Below are 19,611 nucleotides of genomic sequence, written 5' to 3'. Positions count from 1 at the left end.
GTGCCTGCCTTTACTTTAGCACTCAGCAGTGCTTGTACAACATGTGGGTGTATAGCACTGGCTTCAGGTGACAAGCTCTGGTTGCTTGGGCCTGGGATGGCCTAACACCTGGTTTTTGAACCACGCTCTGGTTCTCAAACCCCTGGCACTGGCTCCAGGTCCACAGCCCTGGCTGCTGGGGCATTGGAGGGCCTCACACATGTTCACTGAACCTGACTGCATTACATCCCTTGGCACTTGCATAAGGTCCACAGCGTTGGCTGCTTGGTTCATGGAAGGCCTCATACCTGGTCCCTGAAATGACCTCTGCCTCTCAACCCCTTGCACTGTCTCCTGGCCCCAAACCCTTGCGTCCCTGAACCAGGCTCTGCATCTCCACCCCTGGCACTGACTGCAAGCCAAGCCATGGCTGAATTTGCCTTGGTACCTCACACCTGTTCCCTTTTCAAGGTTCTGGCTCTCAAGATCTGGCACTGGTTTTTTCAACTGGTCCCTGAACTAGGCTCTGGTTCTCAACCCCTGGCACTTGTGATCAGAACTGTTTCGACACCACCCTAAATTAAGCAAAGTTAAAAAAAAACAAAAACAAAAACAAGAACAAAAAAAACAAAGGATGCAAAGAAATAAACAAAAAAGAAATAACCAATGCAAGATGTTGAGAAACTGAACCTGGTTCAGGGAGCAAGTGTGTCACAGTCACTAACAGCAAGGGCTGTCAGGCTGGAGCCAGTGCCAGGGATTGAAATCCTGGAGCCATAGTGTGGAAAAAGTATGGAGTGTAATATTTGTAATTTAAGAAGAAATGAAACAAAAAGTATCTCTTTTAACAAAATGTATACATTGCATTTCCAACAATTTCCAACAGTTGCTCATAGATGATATACACACAGCAGCAAACAAGGACGTGGGTGAAAACGATTAAAATTTGCAATACAGAACCTCATCAATACTGAGAGGAAATATAATAAATAATATAATAAATATAATAAATTTCAGTATTGGTACAGACATTTGCAGACATTTCAGTGTGTTTTGCATCTCTCTGTGTTTAAGCGGCCTCTAAACAGCGGATAATTCAATATTTTTCTGTCAATACACATTCGTAATCGACATGGAAACTTAAAGGTTTGAAACTGAAGTGATTTTACAGCACATATACAGTAGGCTACCTACAGCTACTGAGGTTACAATTTTTGTTCAGGGGCTTGATGTCTTTATTTCCCACTGTAGAGGGCGCCATTACATCTCAAATGCTTCTTTGTCTAAAGATCCTCAAACCTTATATAATTAGGAAAACAGTTTACTGCTTCACGGTGTCGATGTCGGTTTGTATAGCATTGATTTATTCACATAACTACACTATCGAAAGCACTGAGCTGTAGTGAAAACCGAGCGCTTTGATACATGGCGGTGGGCGTTTACATAGAGCACGTGAAGGCATCAGTTGGTCAACGTGCGTTTCTGTTTCTTTCTTTCTCCGCCCTGACGGTCACTGACAGATAAACAGGAGCAGACTCCAGACGAGGCAGCAAACCACTCAAAATGAAAGACAACAGTTTGCCCCGAATTTGCGTGATTATCGTGTGTGCTGTGGTTTATATCGCCGTGTTAGTTGTCAACGCTTTGGCAGGAGCGGGAAGAGGTGAGTCAAAGTAATGTCAGTAATACACTTCAATGTTTTTCACAGCGATAAGTTAGAGTTAACGTTAACGTAAAAGTTCTGTCTGAAATACTTTTACATTCTCCTGAACATGTTTAATGTGACGTGACTTACGAAAGAGCTGTTTTCTCAGTAAAACGCCGTGTGTCCGCTGGTTATGAAACTGGGCAGGGGAGTTATTTAATGATGTACGGCTGGCAGCTCATTATGTCATGACCATTGTTACAGCACAACCAGCAGTTATTTCCATGACCTTGTATGTGTGAGTTAGCATGTTTAGCTAATAGTTATGTAATTAGCCAGAGTAACTGGCTGCTTCTTTTTAGTGAAAATTTGCAGTTCCGTTTCGAGACAATGCAATAACTTTCTAAGACGAAAAATACTTGATTTTGCACCATACAAAAAGGCTCACCTAAATTTAGCAAAAAATAGATGTTTTTCCTTTATCACGTTTTCATCTAACATTTAGACCCTAATCCTAATCTAAATTCCATCCAAAATGGAGTCGCATGAAATTTAGCCTGTGGTTCTCACAACATTAAAAATTTGTAAAAAAAAAAAATCAACAGCAACAGCAACATCTCTGTCAACAGAAATAAGTTTGTAGAGGTTTTTATTAAAACTACTTCCAACCAAAGACATAATTCCAGTAAACTAAGAACGCTTCTGGTGTCCTACTGCCACTGGTGCTGTTTGAGAGGAAACTTATTTTAAAAAAGGGTTGGGGTTTCATCCTTGGATGGGGTGTGGCACTAAAATCCAGTTCCAGGCTCAGGAAATGGATGGAACATATTCTCCCCTTAGTGTCTCAAGTGTGCTGTAACACATTGTTGCATTATTTTCTTCTTCCCTTTTTTGTACAAGCCAGTTAATATTAAACTACCCACTTCGGTGCTGAGAACTGTATCTTTCTATGCCACATTTCACCCACGGTTGAAAACATGTTCTCTTTTTTCAGGGTCATTTTCAAGAAATGAATCCCTATGAACTGTTGACAAAATGATATGTGGATTATTCAGAGTAACAGCCAGTGTGTTTACATGCACTGAAGCAGTGGTAGAAAGTAACTAAATACATTTACTCAAGTACTGTACTTGCATACAGTTTTGAGATACTTTGATTATTTACTTGTTACTTTACACATCTACTCCACTGTATTTACCTGACAGCTATAATTACTAGTTACTTTCAGATTCAGATTTGACATAAGAAAACATACGTTTCTGAAACTCAGTACATTGTTAAAGATTAAACCAAGGGTTGCCAGAATTCTTGGCCTGTCACCTCTCACAAAAGAGGTTTGGGATTCCTTATCACATCTGTTTGCTATTAGCTGAGCATACAGTTTCAATAATTACTGTTCAAGGCCCAAAAAGATCCATTTATTCAATGTTTCCAAAAAACTGAAGTTTAAAGAAAATGCAGGTAAAGAAAATAAATATAATTTTGTGCGCAAAACTTTTTTCCCAGTGAGTCACAGTTATTCAGTGACTCACTGGAAGCCCAAACCTCTTGGGAACCATTAGACTAAACTGTGTAACTGCATATTAACTTTTAGTTTGATGCTTTAAATATAGTTTTTTGATCATATTTCTGTACTTGTACTAAAGTGGGATTTTGAATGAAGGACTTTGACTTGTAATGGATTTATCTTTAGATCATTTTCCTGCTACTTTTCTCTGTTAAAGGATCTGTGTACTTTTTCCACCACTGCACTAAAGTAGAGAACAGCGTTTCTGAAATGAAATGTTCCTGTTCAATGCTCATGTTGGACGACAGATAATGTGTTGGTCTCTAATTTTTGTTTTTTTGCAGATGCCTGCCATTCTCAGTAACAATAACAGAATAATCCTTTTGTTTTGACTCATTTCATATGTTCATAGAGGGCTCTTTAATCCATCATCATGGTTTTTCATCCTTAGTTCCAATTAGAGAAAATCTTAATACTACTGCCTTCAGTCATTATTTTAGACAACAGTTTTCTGGCCCTTTCCTGTCATGGCATTGCTTCCATGCACACAACTAACTTCATAAATCCCAGATTGGTGTGGAAGAACTTGACTGGCCTGCAAAGAGCCCTGATCTCAACCTCATCCAATATCTTTGGGATGAACTGGAACAGTGAACCCGGCCATATCAGACAACATTAGTGTTTTTACTAATGCTCTTGTGGCTGAATGTCTTTGCTGTTTTACAGGACCTTTCCATTCCTCTACTGGTAATGTGTCAGCCCGCTATGAGACAGACATCACTCCAGCTGGCTGGACCTTTTCTATCTGGGGTGTTATCTATACCTGGCTCACCCTGATGGTCATATACATCACCACATATGTATTCAGAGGGTAAGCTCACATCAAAGTGGTCATAGTAAATATTTACTCATGTATTTTCAACCCATCTGATAGGAGTCGTTACTCAGAGCAACGTGCAGATGAAACTGATACCTCTCTTTCTGTTAATAGATCCTGGGCTCAGTGCCTGCTGCCCTGTGCCTTCTATTTTTGCTGGCTGGCCAATATGGTGATGAACATGGCATGGCTGCTGCTGTGGGACAGAGAGTATGTCCACTGTTTCTACTTATTAGTATGTATATTTACACAGGAAAAGCATAAAACAGCAACACAGAAAACAAAGAATGATTTAAAATACTATGAAAGTAAGTGTTATATGTGGACAACTGAGGGTGAGGGTAGAGTGTCGAGAAGAGCATGGACTAGAAACACTCTGACTAGACTCAAGTTAACATTAACACATGTTTAAAACTAGGCAGGGTGCACTGGGGATTGATGTAAGCACTATATGAAGAAGTAAATAACATGAATGCTAATGATGAAAATGGACATAAGATTCCTCATAAAGGAAAAATTTATAATATATAAAGCAAGGCTAGGATTGAGTATATACAATACCTTCTCTGTATAATAGTAAAATAATAACTATATGTTCTTCACATCATCACAAAGTTCCAGAAGTCCTGACGGCTGGTTTTAAAGCTCAGTTTCTGAATAAAGGCTGTGTGCATTTCTCTGTGGACTGAGGCTTTGATACTTTCACAGTATTAATATAGAACCTAGACCTGCTTTATAATCAAACAACACATGGACATCTATGTTTATATTATATTGACCTTTGAATTTTGACGGCACATTTCATTTTAACCAGCACAGCTTTTCTAGCCTTTACGGCACTGGTTATGTGAAGCTACTACCATCTGTTTTTCTCTCTCCTTCTCGAAGGTTGATGCTGGCGGCTCTGGTTGTTTTAATCCTGATCGCCATTTCCAACTACAGTGCCTTGTTCTTCTGTTGCTTTGCCACAGATTACTATGGAATGTGGTTGAAGACATACCATCGCAAAGACCTGGCCTGTCTCACAATACTGGTAGGGCATCGTGAGTGTGCACAGACAAATGTTACCATGTTTGCCCTTTATTCAGGATGTTGTTGATGAAAAAGAATCTGTTTTCTGTAAGTCCAGTCTGTCTCCTCTGAATAACATCTGTGTGCTTATACATGTTCATATGTGCAGGTCCAGAATGGTTTGGCTGTGTACACCACATGGACATCCATCGCCTCTCTGATCAACTTCTCACTGGTTCTCCATCTGTGGGGTGTGGACAGGAGCACAGCAGCAACCGCCTCTCTGTGCATCCTGTTTGCAGAAGTGGTGGCATGGTGAGCCCTGATTGGACAAAGTTAATTAGATTGATTCAATTTTAGTTAATCTCTGACAATGAATGTTTTTTTCATGCATCTATCACTTCATTGATTGAACTAAGATCTCTTTGTACATCAGCGGTTGGAGGTAAAGAGAACGCTGCTGTTGCAAGAAAACACTGAATCTGAATTTTGTGTGTGTGTAGGTTCATCCTTGAGAATTGGGTGCTGGACCGTTGGGTGCGTAACATCCTGACAGTCTACCCTGTGGTGATTGTGGCGCTTGTTGGAAACGTCTTCAGACATTTTAAACCAGCCGATCCCACTCCAAATACTGTGTTCATGGGTGAGTTTAGCACAAACATCAAGATCAGTTACTGTGACTTCACCAGCACCCGCCATAGTGGAGTGTAACAACCTTTACACCTGACATTAATACTGTCTGTGTCCTGGGTTAGTCTGACTCATAATCCTGCCATTGGGCGCCTATTCAAAGCGACATTGTCCTGCCTTTCCACTTCCCCAGTTTGCTACTGTTTTAACTGTTACGGGAAACAACAACAACCTCTGTGCTGCAACCTACAGCTGTAAATGGAAGGTTTTGCTCAAGATTTGCATCATGCAATCACAAGTCATACATCTTTGCTGTTTTTGAGGTGTTTTCTCTGCAGGGAATTAGACATTTTGATGACAGTGCTCACCTCCACCCGGCAAATGTTCCACCAAAACAAGTTCCCCTCAGACACTATTTTGCAAGAGTACTGTCCCAAGACGATTTTCTATAGCAGAATGATGATTGATAGATAGATAGATAGATAGATAGATAGATAGATAGATAGATAGATACTTTATTTATCCCGTAGGGGATATTCATGTGTCCATTAGCTGTGTCCATAACACATTGCAGTCACAGGGCAAAACAAATAAATTCTAAATCCCCTCTCATCCTTTCATTGTAAGGTGTCAGTGTAAGTTGCACAGTCACAGTTTTATCAAATGAGCCGATTACATTTAAAAGAAAAGAAAATCATAGCCTGCTGTCTCTCCTTGTTCCCTAATATAACTTCCATTTTTAAAGTTGAGGCTCGCTTAATTTCTTGAGGCTGTCACTGACTTTTTTTTCTGCTTTGTCCCATCAGTTGTGCTGTTGGTGTTGGCGTGTGTCCTGATGGTTTCCAGAATCTGTACGGTCATCTGGAGGAACATGTGGCGGCCTCTCTACTCTCCAGGCTCAGCACGGCTCATGATTTCACCTCTCGATGGCAGCAAGTTCAGGCTTTTTACCTAAACAGTAGGAACTATAACCGTGCAAACTGCACTCTCAGTCAAGATGCACTCTGATTTCATATTTGCCCAAGCCACTGCAATATTAATTCGCAAAACTGCCAGTTATAAGATGGAAATTTACAATTGTTAAGGTGTTTATCTAGTCATAGACCTGTAATGGGAAGGCAGGAAAACCTCTTGTCCAGTTCAACCAGTGTTTCTACTAAGAGTTTTTCCACTTCCAAAAGTCGTTCCACATCTGAAATGCTTTCTTTGAAATACTAATGAAGCACTAGGACTGTTTACCACTACGTACATTAATATTGTCAATATGTAAAGTACTTTTTATACAAACTCAGACATGTAACTTCATTATCATGTTGCTATTTTAAGGTAGTTTTGTTTTTGCATTACATCTATACAATGGCATTAGACTACAAGCAACCGATGTATGTTGAAGGCGATCTTTTCTAAAAGCCTGCACAGCTTAGTTGAATTAATTCTGATTTGCTAATTAAAACATTGTGTTTAATATCTAATGTAGTGTGGTTTCCTAAATATTTGTGGGGGGGGGAAAACGCTATTTGTTTGATATAAGTTGCCGGAGATGTTTCCCCACCATGGAAAAAAATCATTAATTTAGTTACGAGACGTGGATACCACAGCCCAGGAGGTCATGTTTTCACCCGTGTCTGTTTGTGTTTATTTGTCAGCAGGAATACACAAAAAGTACTGAACTGAATTGCACCAAATTTACGGAGGGATGGGAAACTTCCTTTTTTACTATTGCAAAATAGGACATTTGAAATGACATTCAACAGTTTTTCAGGAAATAATATCTGGATCTTGATGCACAAAAATAAGACATATTAATGGTGTTCTATAAATCTGTACAGTTTGCTGCAGATGCAGATAATAATCCAGACCTTGTTGTGCCTGGGCAGACGTATGTGCTCCACTGAGTGTTATTCTGGTTTACTGTGTAAAACTGGGGACAGACCTGATATAACGGAACATTTGACTCCCTCTGGTCTCTTCCCATTATCTGTTTTCACTCCACGTCTTACCCCATATGCATTAAGTGCTCTTAATTCAAATATATTATATACTGCCTCTTGGTTCCTCACACAGCTTAGCACTTTATGTTTCTGATCTTTATACTTCGTGTTGTGGATTTCTATGCTTGTATCACATACCCTGTATTTTATTCTGAATTGTTTGCGGCATTTTTATTGTCTTACTATGTTTTTATTGTTTGTTTGGTGTTTTTATGAGGCCTTGCCGCAAAAAGAATTTCCTCTTGCAGGACAATAAAGCTCTGAATTGAAGATTATTCAAATCTGCAAAGATTATACATCACATATATAAAGACAACCAGGAAGAAGTGTATATGAAACGAGTTATTACAGAGGTAGTGGCACTAACAGATGAACACCTTGCTTTGACCAGTGTCCTCTTGTGGGTCATTCTACTTTTGTGTAACAGATGTTATAGATGTGGGCAAGCTAAACAGCTACTGAATGATAGGAGCCAACACACCTTAATTACACACCACAACAGAGAATGTACTGCTGCTCCTCCAGTCTGTTCTTCAGTAGTAGTAGTAGTAGTATGTCCATATGTCCCACTACAGCCTGGTGGGCCCAGTTTGATCTGAAGCACTAAGTGTTGATGCAACTAGAAGCAGCTCTATGGGCTGGCTTTATTCAAAATTTAGTTATAGTTCAAATAACCGTCACTAAGGGGTTAACACCTTACTTTGACTACGACATCTCAACACAGACCTAATAAAAGAGGCCACACCACACACAACTGTGGAAACTTGTTCTTAATGCATGAAGGCTTTGTTGTTGCAATGTAAAGATACTCCTTCACCCTGAGTCTGTTTAGAGTCATTGTTTCAGAGACACTGCAAAAAGACTGCAAAACTCACCACACAAAAGGAAATAATAAACTCTATATTGATGTCGAAACATATCTCTAAAACAACTAATCTTCCATTGTCTCACTGCTCATGACTGAGCACCAGTGTTTGCTAACATGTATATGTCTCACACGCATATATGACATTGTATATTGGTAATGAAATGAAAAGCTAACGCTGGAAATGAAAGGATGTGCGCTAGCTAACATTAGTTAGCTAAAGTGTAACTTAAGGCTAAAGTTAGAACCAAGCTAACATTAGTTAGTTAAGCTAACTTAAGGCTAATGTGAGAAACAAGCTAACATTAGTTAACGAAACTAACAAGGCTAACGAGAAACAAGCTAACATTAGAGTTCATGTGTAGATACTGCACACATTTTCTGCTTTGCTGTGCAATCTAAATGAGAATTCAGCTAACATTATTTAGCTAAATTACTTACCCTTCTCAATTAAGAGGGTCTGACCCCCAATTCCCCCCATAATTCAAACCCTGACAAAGGGTGAGATTGAATTTCTGATATTGTGGTGTACAAACAAATTATTGCTCAAGACTTGAAACAACCAGATCTGTTGAAGTCCCTGCTCTCCCAGTGTTCTTTAATGGGTCATTGAATTCAATGAATATTTCCCACACCAGTCCAGATCCCAGTGGAAGTCTTTCAGGACTCCTCACCATCTGTCTGGGTGAAAAGAATATTGTTGATTTCATCTTGCAGCTCTTAGTGTGTTTCACTTTTGAAATATTCGCTGTGATTTATTTAAATCCAATGTCATTTCTCATGAGTATTGTTCACATTCAGTTCTGGTTGTGGATCAGGCAGTAAAACATGTAGGCCTACTTCAGTCTGTTGGGAAAATCTTTGCCAGTTCCTCACAAAGAATTTCCTGTAGTTTATATTTGGCTGTGGGCAGAGCCATCGCCACATCCTCAAAGTACTGTAGAGGATGGAGACTGGCACTGTGTATCCGTAGCCACGACAACAAGGAGTAACAGTGAAGGAAATGGAGGTGATCCATTGTTCATGAGAGCTCAGATCTTTCACCTCATCTGATCTGCTCTGCTCATCAGGTAAGCTGGCTCGATGTCCTGCCTTCTTCATGTATACTAAATCTGCAAACATGATTCTTATTTTTCACCAGGACAGCAATGTTTTGTCTGATTCAGCTGAATTCCTTGTGATTTTCCCTTGTTAGTGTTTTGAGTCAGACTTACACTTCCTCACAACAGATAGAAGACTAGTCTCCAATCTAAACCAAAGCTTTCACCATATGTTGAGCTTGTAGTTTTGTGACAGAGGAAGTAAGTGGGTAAAATGAAAATAAAGCTGTTAGGGAAAGTAGAAGCATACAGAGGATATCTCTAGGTTCTGCTTCATTCCAGTAAGAAGGTGGGGACTAAAGGTGGAGGGGGACTAAAGGGGGAGGGGGACTAAATTTTCACCTTTTCTCTTGAACTGAATTCTCTACTCAAATCACTGTTTATTAAAAACAAGAAGAGTTATAAAGAGTCCCCTTATTTTAAATTTTCCCTTCCTCTTTTTTTCCTCATTTTTTAAAGGAATTTGTTTTTTTAACATTTCCACTCATTTAAATTTAGGTTTTATGTGCTGTTGTCCTCCCTGAATTATTGTATATTTCCTTTGCTCAGTTAAAAAAAAAAAAAAAAAAATGGAATCACCTCCTGGTGGTTGTCTGCCTCCTCCACTCAGACTACTTTCAGGTTACATCCTGTTCATCCAGAGTCATAGAAAATTTGAACCATTTGTGTGATATTTTGTCATAATTACTGTGAAGTCTTGAGTAATGGCTAAAAAATGTTTTCTGAGGTTACCATGACCTTGACCTTTCACCTTTGACCACCAAAGTCTAATCAGTTCGTCTTTGAGTCTAAAAGAATGTTTGTGCCAAATTTTCATTTGTGTATTACTGACCGGGCAAAGCACCTTTGGTTGTATAATTTGATTTGCAACCACTGTAGTAAACACTGTAATATGCAGCCGAATGTAAGATAATGAAACTTCCAATAGTACGGCAGAAGTTTCAATGAGTTTTACAAAAAAAAAAAGAAAGAAAAAAGTGAGAAGATGCAAAATGAACCATTAAGAGCTTTAAGAGGAAATGAATCGGTGATATGAGATGGAAGAATAAAATAAGTTCTGCAGAAATGATTAGGAGTGTTATACAGAAATGAAAACTTGAGAAGGTGGAGAACTTGTTTAAACTGTCCATAACTCCTGTTTTTTCTCCTAACATGCTGTAGTTGCACAGTATGATGTTGTGGAATACTTTAGCATTGTGATTCAGCAAATGTTATTAATCTGTCATGTCGGAGCTGAGTGTCAGTAGTCAGGTTAAATTCATTTACATGTTCAAAATGTGAGATTTGTTCTAAAATGCGGTTTGAATTAGTTCTGAGCTGAAATTAAAGTTTGAAATTTAGTTCATACAAAGCTTTTAGAAGTGAAAGTGAAGAATGTATGTGTGTATGTAATGTAAGTGGAATTTGATTATTTTGTTTCACATTCTGTACGTGACTGTTCTCAGTTAAAATGTAAATGATCACTGTTGTTGTCACAAGCATTTAAAGCAGAATCGGTTTGCCTGGTAATTTGATTTGTTATATGTTGCTGGGAGTAAGTTTAGTTTGCTTTGTTTGTCTGCCCTCTAGTGGCCATAATAGCTTAATGCAGGTTTTATAACATTTATATTATCTAATTTTTTATTTATATTTTGCACCACTTGTTAAAGGTAATCTGTTCTGTCTATAATATCACTGATTGGGGAGTTAAACATGATGCATGGTTTCCATGTCCATGCAAATCAGGTCTGGGAAATCATCATGTAACAAGATATTCTCTATAACATATTGTAGATTGTTTTTTAAAGGTTTGAATGTTTGCTTCAAATACAGCTCTGTCGCTGTGTTTACTGTCAGTCTCACTTGTTTCTTAAGTTTCTAGGTACTCCCCAATGAAAATTTATGGAAGCTGAGAAAGGCCATACTCGCAAATATTTATCTGGAGATAACGGGATGATTAATCCGTTATATTTGAGACTTCCATATAGGAGTTCATTTTCTACTTTCCTTTTGTTGTAGTATGATACAATGTGTTTCAACAAAAATCTGAGCCTATAGAAAAATATAGATGTGGGGGAAGATACGACCACAATCTTTATTCAAGAAATGTATAAAAAAAAGGTCAATAATGCCCAGGTCAGAAAACTTAATAATCTTATCTCAAAATAAGTTCCTTACTACTGATGACCAGGTTAATAAATTAACCTTCTGGGTTTTATTTTTTATTTCTTATTTTTATACTCTTTTGTAAATTGTATACTTTGTTACCTGAGAATGTTGTGAATTTTCTTACTTTTATTATAATTATAATAATAATAATTATTATTATTATCATTCCTAGATAGAATATGGCTTTCGTATAGGGGTGTCTTGCCTTTGATATGTTTTCCTCATTTTTATAAATATTAGAAAATTAAATTAGATGTTTTGTTCGAAACTCCTGAACACCACTGCACATGAAAAGCACAAGAATCTCCTGATTGTATCACCACAATGTTTTGTGTGTATACCATTGTTAAAACAAGCAGATTCTTAAATACCAACAATGAAAACATAGCTCAAGTTACCTTGTAGGGAGCTATAACGGAGCATTAGGGGCAAATTGAGTAAAGAAATCTAAGATTTTGAGTAAAAGGTCATACTATTATGAGAATAAAGTTGTAATTTTAAGTTGCGTGTTGTTTTATAGTATAAAACAAACAAACATCCAGAAGCTTTAAAATGAGGAACGTGGAGCATCCTGTGAAGTTCTACTTTAGCAGAGGTTTCACTAATAAGGAGAACACTTCATCTTTTGGCAAATCAGCATCATCATCAGCATCACGACACTGAAAAGATTGTGCATAAACTGAGTCTGTTCTGTTGTTAGGCAGAAAACAGCAGCTGCTAGAAGCAGCTCAGGCACTGACTGTCCTTTCACCCCTTTTATTGGTTGCTGGTAATATAAAAATTAGGGGTTTTTTTTCACTCAAAATTTTACGTTTTTAATTCAAGTAATGTTATGACTTTATTCTCTTAATTTCAATTTTTTCCCCCTCGATGTGGCCCCAGTACTCCGTCGTAGAGAGTAGAGCTAAAAGAAAAAAGCATTTTAATAGGAATGCCAATGTACTACTTCCTCCAATCTCCAGCACTCCAGTCCAGTAGGTGGGGGTAAAACCAAGTTTGCCAACCGCCGCGAATGCAAAGAAGAAGAAGAAGACGAACAGGAAGTGAGGAAGTGAGGAAGTAAGGAAGCGTAGACCGCACAGCTGAACTGCAGATATCTGCTGCCCTGAAAAATCCTGTGTTTCTCTGAACAACCACTGCTGCGTCCAAACATGTCCAAAAACACGGTGTCCGACCGCTTCAGGAAAGTGGACGTGGATGAATACGACGAGAACAAGTTCGTGGACGAGGACGACGGAGGAGAGAACCAGGGAGGTCCGGACGAAGCAGAAGTCGACGGTCTGCTCAGACAATATCCTTCAAATTCACTTTTAATTCTTGTGTTAAGTTTATTTTCAGACAGAGACACGACGTGGCTCATCACAGGGCGCATGTATACCTGTCAGTCCTGCAGTCATGAGGCTAACTGACGGCAGTGAGCAGGCCGAAATGTAGATATGGTCAGTTAGTGCTTCTCAGTTAAATTTACATGCTCACAATAATTGTCTGAGTTAAACTGTTGATATTGCATTAATTTAAATTGAGACACAAGTGACATTTATTGGACATTTCCTGCGCAGTTTGCAGTAGATTTCCGTCGAGTAGTTGTCAAAATGTCGTTTCCGGGTGTCAGTTCACAGGAGGGTGTGGTCGCCTCAGTGATTTCACTGTTCAAACTGAGACGGCTTTATTTTAATGCTCTGTTTAAGGTTCAGTGCAATGACTACTACTGTATTTACTTAACTTATTTCCACATACTGTAATATACTTCTCTTCTGCTACATTTCAGAGGCACACATGCAGTTCACTCCACTAGTTCAATGACAGCTGCAGGCACTAGTTAACGTTACTCCTCAAGATCTTACACTGTATCACAAAACGTATGATAACCTTACAAAATGTGATGCAACAATAATTATTAATCTACACAAAATATACAGAGTAATTAAAATTGGCTCCAACTCAACCAGCTACAACATTAAATTGCTGCTCATATTTTAATGTATTCATAATTATAATAATAAGCTGATAATTTAGGCTTGGGCTGATATTCAGTAATATAAAATATTGCGATATGTGCTGCCATATTCAATTATTTTCCTACCCTCATTTCACTGCTTTGTACCTTGGCATGTGACAAATGAAACTTTGAACTGATGTTTAGTGGCAGCATCGTGTTTACCTGAAATAAAAATACAATAATTAAATTATATATTATAAAAACCACCTGAAGCATTAAATAAAAACTACATAAATACTTTGAATAGTTTATAATACATAACATTTTGGTTGTAATACCACCGCTTTTACTCAAGTAAAAGTACAGTTTTGAAGGCAGAACCTTTCTTGTAACAACAGTGGTATTACTTTCTTAAAGGATATGAATAATACTCCCACCACTGATCAGCTTTGACTAGTGTTGTTAAACCCAAAAAGAAAAAGCACAAACCGAAACATCAGTTCTCTCATTTCCTCGTGTCTATGTTGTGTGTATCTCTACTCTGCGTTCCTTGACTAATGTTTTGCAAGGGGAACATAAACGGTGCTCTCCATGCTGTGCTGAAGAACCCTCCAATCAACACCAAGAACCAGAATGCCAAGGTAACAGAGTCTGTCTTTACTAACTGACTGTCTGTGTGTATCTGCAGTGATGCTCTTGGGAGGTGAAATTACTTCCTCTTTCTTTCCCTCTCCATCAGTGAAGTTTTAACAAGCAAACTGGAGTGTTTATGCTCTTATCTTTGAACGTGTTGAGGTTGTTTTTTCTGAGTGAGATGTCTCATAATGATAAGTGAAGAACAGATGTGGTGTTCGTGCCTGATTCAGACAGAAAACAAAACAATTACACAATTAAAATGTTTGTTCCTGAAAGAAATCGACACACGAGGCAACAATCAGAGGAGCCGATAGATTAGCAGCTGAAGTTACCTGATCACCTGCTGCTGTATCAGTAGCATCGCCCTCAACAATGGTTTAAGCAAATGTTCTCATTCAGCTTTTAATAACTGTGTGCAAATGATATGCAGAAAAAAACAAAGAGGAAGAAAGTGAGTCAGTACACAGCCTTTATTCTGTGTGTCCTGCAAAATTATGACATCAGATACAGATTTATTTTCACATGTAATAGAGAGCAGATAATCCAGCAATGACAAAACAACACACAGCAAGAGTTAATAAGATGCTGTTAGTCCTTACAGATGAATTCTTGATTGTGCAGCTGTAACAACAATGAACCGGAGCACCGATGGAAGGTTTAAATAATATTATAGCACCAGGCTTTTTCCCATTTATTACTGTTCAAACTATGCAGTTAATACTTTTCTAATTTAAACTTGTGTGTGTGTGCGTGTGTGTGTGCGCGTGTGTGTGTGCGTGTGTGTGTAGGAGCGAGCAGAGCAGCTGGTGGTCAAAGTGCTGAGCAGCTTTAAGAGCAGTGACATAGAGAAAGCTGTGGGCTCTCTGGACAAAGCGGGAGTGGACCTGCTGATGAAATACATCTACAGAGGCTTCGAGAAACCATCGGACAACAGCAGCGCTGTGCTGCTGCAGTGGCACGAAAAGGTCTGTAGCTGATTAACAATACAAATATATAATACATACTGCAAATGAAAGTTTAATCCTTGAATCAAAGCAAAATGTAGTTGTTTGTTTATACATTTTGACATTTAATGATTTTTGCCCCTGGCAAATAAGTAAATACAAGACTGCAGCAAACAGACATTTAAACATGAGCATATGTTAATGTTATTACTTTTTATTTCATGAAGTTAAATCATTTTAAACCAGAAGCGTTTTGGTGTCTTTTTATAGCATCAGTTTCACTTTCAGATCCTCAGTCAGATGTTTGTGTTACCTCAAGGTTTGAAGCTGACAAGCCCTAATGAGTCAAAGTCTGACAATTTAATGAAAACTTTTGCACATGGCACAATTACCATTTGGTTTTTATTTTTCTAAGTTCATGAAATAGAAAGTAAATAAGACTAATTTTAATGTCTGTTTGCTGCAGGTGTATTTATTTGCCCAGGGTTCACACACTTGTGCATACAGCTGTAAACCAGACCTATGTAACTGTTCACTCCATACATCACTGTTTGTTTCTGCCCTCAAATGTTTTAAATGTTGTCATCAAAGCCAAGAGCTACTGACATTTTATTAACCCGGCTCTGGTGTTCATGGTCGTATGAAGGTGAAGAAGAGGGTGTGTTCAGTCTCATCATTTGTTGGATCATAACACTGTGTATACACAGTTATACCCTTTTTCCACCAACATTAGCAGGTATAAGCAGGTTTTTTAAACATGGATAAATCCGCTAATAATGGCCGGTTGACCTCTTTTCCACTGCCAGTCGAGTTTGTCTTTCTGCTCAGACTGAGGACACACACAACTGCAAGGAGTGATGTCATCACATGCGCTTACAGAGCACACACACAGAGGCAGTGGAGAGAGAGTTAGCTGCTAGCTGCCGTGTAAACTGGTAAAACAGATCTGTCATGTCTCATCTTCAGGTTGGAGCCTCCGTAAGTGTCAGAACATCTGTATGAGATGCTACGATGTGTTTTTAAAACTTATCTTGAGGCTGCAGCACAGTCTTTCATCCCTGAGTGTAGCTGTGGAGTTTCTGGTTTTACAGCACCATGATGGACAGGTGTGTTTACACTGTCTGTGTGCTCAGCAGGAAAAGGGGTATTTATGGTCGGAGCCAGAGCCGATAAATACCTGTGAGTACTGCAGAGTCCTGTGATCCAGGTGTGAATGCCGATTGTAGCCTTTTACATTGCTGACAAAAGCCTGATGTTAGCGGGTCTTAGCAGGTTTCTTTGACCAGTGAAAAAGAGGCATTACAGTAAGGACAGCAGGTGAAGGTCAAGGTCGAATCTAATGAACATTTGTGAAGAACAGATTAGATCATAACCTAAACTTTTTCAAAACCCATTCGCCTTTTTGTTTTTAAATTAAAATTAAATGGTTAGAAAGCTATTGGGTAAATTAAGAACAGAACGAGGTGCAGCTTCAGAGGAGACTTTCCTGCTATATTAACAGTAAACCTGACTCCTCCTGGTCTCCCCTCTGCCATCCATAGAGGGCCCAGCCCACACTGAACACACTGCTGGGTTCAGTAATGTGCTAAACTGCACTAAATCTGTCTGAAACTGGTGTTTGTAATGCTGTTTGTGTGTTGGGGTCCATTCAGCTAGAGACTCGGTGTCTTAAATTTCACTCTAGGTGTATATATATAATCTGGTATAAATGTGTACATTTTCCATGACAAAGGAAAATGTAAACATGCTGCTTCTTTCTTTCTTTCTTTCTTTCAGGAAGGAAATGTTTCACTTAAACCCTGCAGATGACACATACTTACACGTTTATGTAGTCATGTACAGTCATGTAGAAAAATTGCTCATAATTTTCTTGATGAACCGTGATTGTCTTTGAACTTAATTTGTATATGAAACTACTTTTTCCCCATTGTGTCTGTGACAGTAGATTTGATGTCATTTTCCACCCTGTGTGTGTTTCCTAAGGCTCTGGCTGTGGGAGGGGTGGGCTCCATAGTAAGAGTCCTGACCGCCAGGAAGACCGTCTGATGGTCCAGGACCCAACAGATTCCATCTGTGAATGGACATTAGACAAGAATATGGCCGAACACAAAGTCACCGGAGCCGACGACAGAGACGCGTCTCTTCTTCTTCTGCTGCTGCTTTTGGACATGATCCCTGTTTGTTTTTGTACTGGAACTGAGTGTCTTCTTGATGCAACTCCTTCCTCTTTTTTCTGCATTCATTATTTTCAGACACATGTCTGGGATTTAGACGTGCTGGCAGTGAGACAGGGAGGTGCTGGCACCTCACACTGTGTTTCCAGCAGTCCACACAGAAGACACTTAGGATGCTTCACTCAGACACTTTCTGTCCACAGCGGCTCTTCGCTCCTTTCAAACTGCTTCACAGCTGCTCTGATGCCTCTGCTGGCTCGCTCTAACATCTCTCCTCCTCCTCTTCTTCCTCTTGTCCTCTTCCCCCTCCTTCCCCTCTGAAGCCTCTGAGTCATCCAGGTTGAGGAAATGGAAAAGATTGTTCTGGGGTGGGCTGTCAGACTGGTGACCTATCCAGGGTGTTTCCCCGCCTTTGGCCCAGTGCATGCTGGGTTCTTTTTTCCCTAATGTTCTAACTTCTGAACATCTGTTCTATTTTTTTTTTCTATTTAGACCAATCCCACATTGCTTCTATTCTTTTTATATCTGAAATAAAAAAAAAAAGAAAAGAAATTTACAGATTCCATTCCTGTCTCGTTGTTCATAGCTTTAGCTCTGCCCTCTAAGTTTTTCTGATGTCTATGATTTGCTAAGACAGAAGCTGTTACAGTTGTGATCAGGCTACCAGCTATCAGGTATACTTATACCTGATATACAGCAGGATACTGCTGGCAGGATTAGTAGAGGTGTACTTAGAAATCAAATTCAGCGGCAGCAGCAGCTGTGGTGCACATGTCACATCAGTCCTGTATTTTCTATTTTCTATCAAGTCCTATTGAATCAATGGAAACCTCCTGTGGCTCTTTCAGAGCTCATGATGGTTATGAATGGAGTTATAGAGGAAGCAGTATTAGCGAGAGACATGTAGCTGCAGTTTCAAAATTCAAATTTAAAACAGTCAAATCTACGGTGGCCCTGAGAGCTCAACACACTGCAACTTAAGAAAACACATGCAAACAGACAAGACACAAACAACTTCAGAAAACATCTTCATCAATTTGACAGCACGAGCTGCAAATACTCACAACACAACAGAAGTGTTTCCAGGGGACACTTAAAAGTGAAGAACCTGGCTGGGACTTGCTGTTCAACGCCCAATTGTGACTTTTGAAGTGAAAACGGTGGAACAAGTGTGTTCCAGCAGGTTCATCACTTTTTTCTTTTCAAATTATTTTTTGTCTGAATTCCTAGAGAGTAAAGGGCCACAGGTTGGACTCGAGCCTGGGCCACTGCAGATAGGGTTACACCTTCATGGTGAGCCACCGCCCCCTACCTTCAGCCCTGCTCCTGTCCCATGGAAACACTAATGTTGTGTATTTGCAGCTCGTGCTGTCTAATTGATGATGTTTTCTGAAGTTGTTTGTGTTTTGTCCTGTTTTCTTAAGTTGCAGCGTGTTGAGCTTCAACACTGAGGAAATGCTGAGTCCTCACAGCTGACTGAAGAGCCGCTGTAGTTTTGGTTCAGGAACATTCAATAACCCACTACTTAGATTTTCAGAATAAGACGTACTGCCTCATCAAGTCCTCAGTTTTCTACTGTGTTGTGTACACACCTGTGGGAGAGATAATACTTAAATAATCTCATGTTGCATAATAAAGTAGCTTTCACTTTAATCTCCCTTTAGTTCATAAAGGTTTTGTAGGTAGCAACAACTTAAACAATTGCATATAACTACATAAAACATTAGTTCTTTATTTATATTAAACATCTGTAACTATGGCAGTCATGTTTTATTTTGACACTAGGAGGTGAGTGCAGAAGTTTCCTGGAGGAATGATCAAGTTCTTGTATCAAACACACCTCTCCACATGTCAAATCTCCCAAACTGTGCCTCATCTTTCACATGTTTTCAGCACAAGTTCATTTAATCCACTTTTACTCTCCTGCTGACAACCACTTTATTCTGTTTTTCATCTTATGACAAATTCAGTTTAATATAGAAAGACAGAAGTGAGAGCTGAAGGTGACAGAGAGTGATGAGAGCGATGAGAGCCCATTACTCTGTAAACTCATGTTTAGACCCGAGAGGACAGAGGCAGCAACAGCACTCTGTGTTGCTGCTTCAACACACAGAAAGATGCAGTTTACAGGATCCACACACACAAACAGCTGTTCACCCAGCTGT

At 39.2% G+C, this 19,611-nt stretch overlaps 2 protein-coding genes across 2 annotated transcripts; both read left to right on the top strand.

Moving 5' to 3' along the window:
* Positions 1–1,416: 1,416 nt before the first annotated feature.
* LOC111648397 (uncharacterized) lies at positions 1,417–7,121 on the top strand. Its single transcript, XM_023398263.2, has 7 exons — positions 1,417–1,642; positions 3,858–4,002; positions 4,123–4,218; positions 4,897–5,041; positions 5,189–5,334; positions 5,523–5,662; positions 6,456–7,121. The coding sequence occupies exons 1-7, from the start codon at positions 1,543–1,545 to the stop codon at positions 6,602–6,604; spliced, it is 921 nt and encodes a 306-aa protein (XP_023254031.1). The 5' UTR covers positions 1,417–1,542; the 3' UTR covers positions 6,605–7,121.
* Positions 7,122–12,794: 5,673 nt separating this feature from the next.
* On the top strand, positions 12,795–17,994 carry LOC111648408 (actin-related protein 2/3 complex subunit 5-A-like). The gene is made up of 4 exons (XM_023398275.2): positions 12,795–13,044; positions 14,261–14,333; positions 15,117–15,293; positions 17,256–17,994. The coding sequence occupies exons 1-4, from the start codon at positions 12,905–12,907 to the stop codon at positions 17,316–17,318; spliced, it is 453 nt and encodes a 150-aa protein (XP_023254043.1). The 5' UTR covers positions 12,795–12,904; the 3' UTR covers positions 17,319–17,994.
* Positions 17,995–19,611: the final 1,617 nt, after the last annotated feature.

This window comes from Seriola lalandi, unplaced genomic scaffold (genome assembly GCF_002814215.2).
Source record: "Seriola lalandi dorsalis isolate HSWRI2012SDOR001 ecotype SW California unplaced genomic scaffold, Sedor1 jcf7180002054981, whole genome shotgun sequence".
In the NCBI taxonomy this organism is placed as follows: Eukaryota; Metazoa; Chordata; class Actinopteri; order Carangiformes; family Carangidae; genus Seriola; species Seriola lalandi.
The sequence above is the reverse complement of the archived record's forward strand: the minus strand, read 5'-3'. Positions and strand labels throughout refer to the sequence as shown.

Coding starts and splice junctions, on each gene's coding strand:
- LOC111648397 (XM_023398263.2), top strand. CDS start 1,543: ATGAAAGACAACAGTTTGCCCCGAATTTGCGTGATTATCGTGTGTGCT. Junction 4,219..4,896: donor CTGCTGCTGTGGGACAGAGA/GTATGTCCACTG, acceptor TCCTTCTCGAAG/GTTGATGCTGGCGGCTCTGG. Junction 5,663..6,455: donor TCCAAATACTGTGTTCATGG/GTGAGTTTAGCA, acceptor TTGTCCCATCAG/TTGTGCTGTTGGTGTTGGCG.
- LOC111648408 (XM_023398275.2), top strand. CDS start 12,905: ATGTCCAAAAACACGGTGTCCGACCGCTTCAGGAAAGTGGACGTGGAT. Junction 13,045..14,260: donor GTCGACGGTCTGCTCAGACA/ATATCCTTCAAA, acceptor AATGTTTTGCAA/GGGGAACATAAACGGTGCTC. Junction 15,294..17,255: donor TGCTGCAGTGGCACGAAAAG/GTCTGTAGCTGA, acceptor GTGTTTCCTAAG/GCTCTGGCTGTGGGAGGGGT.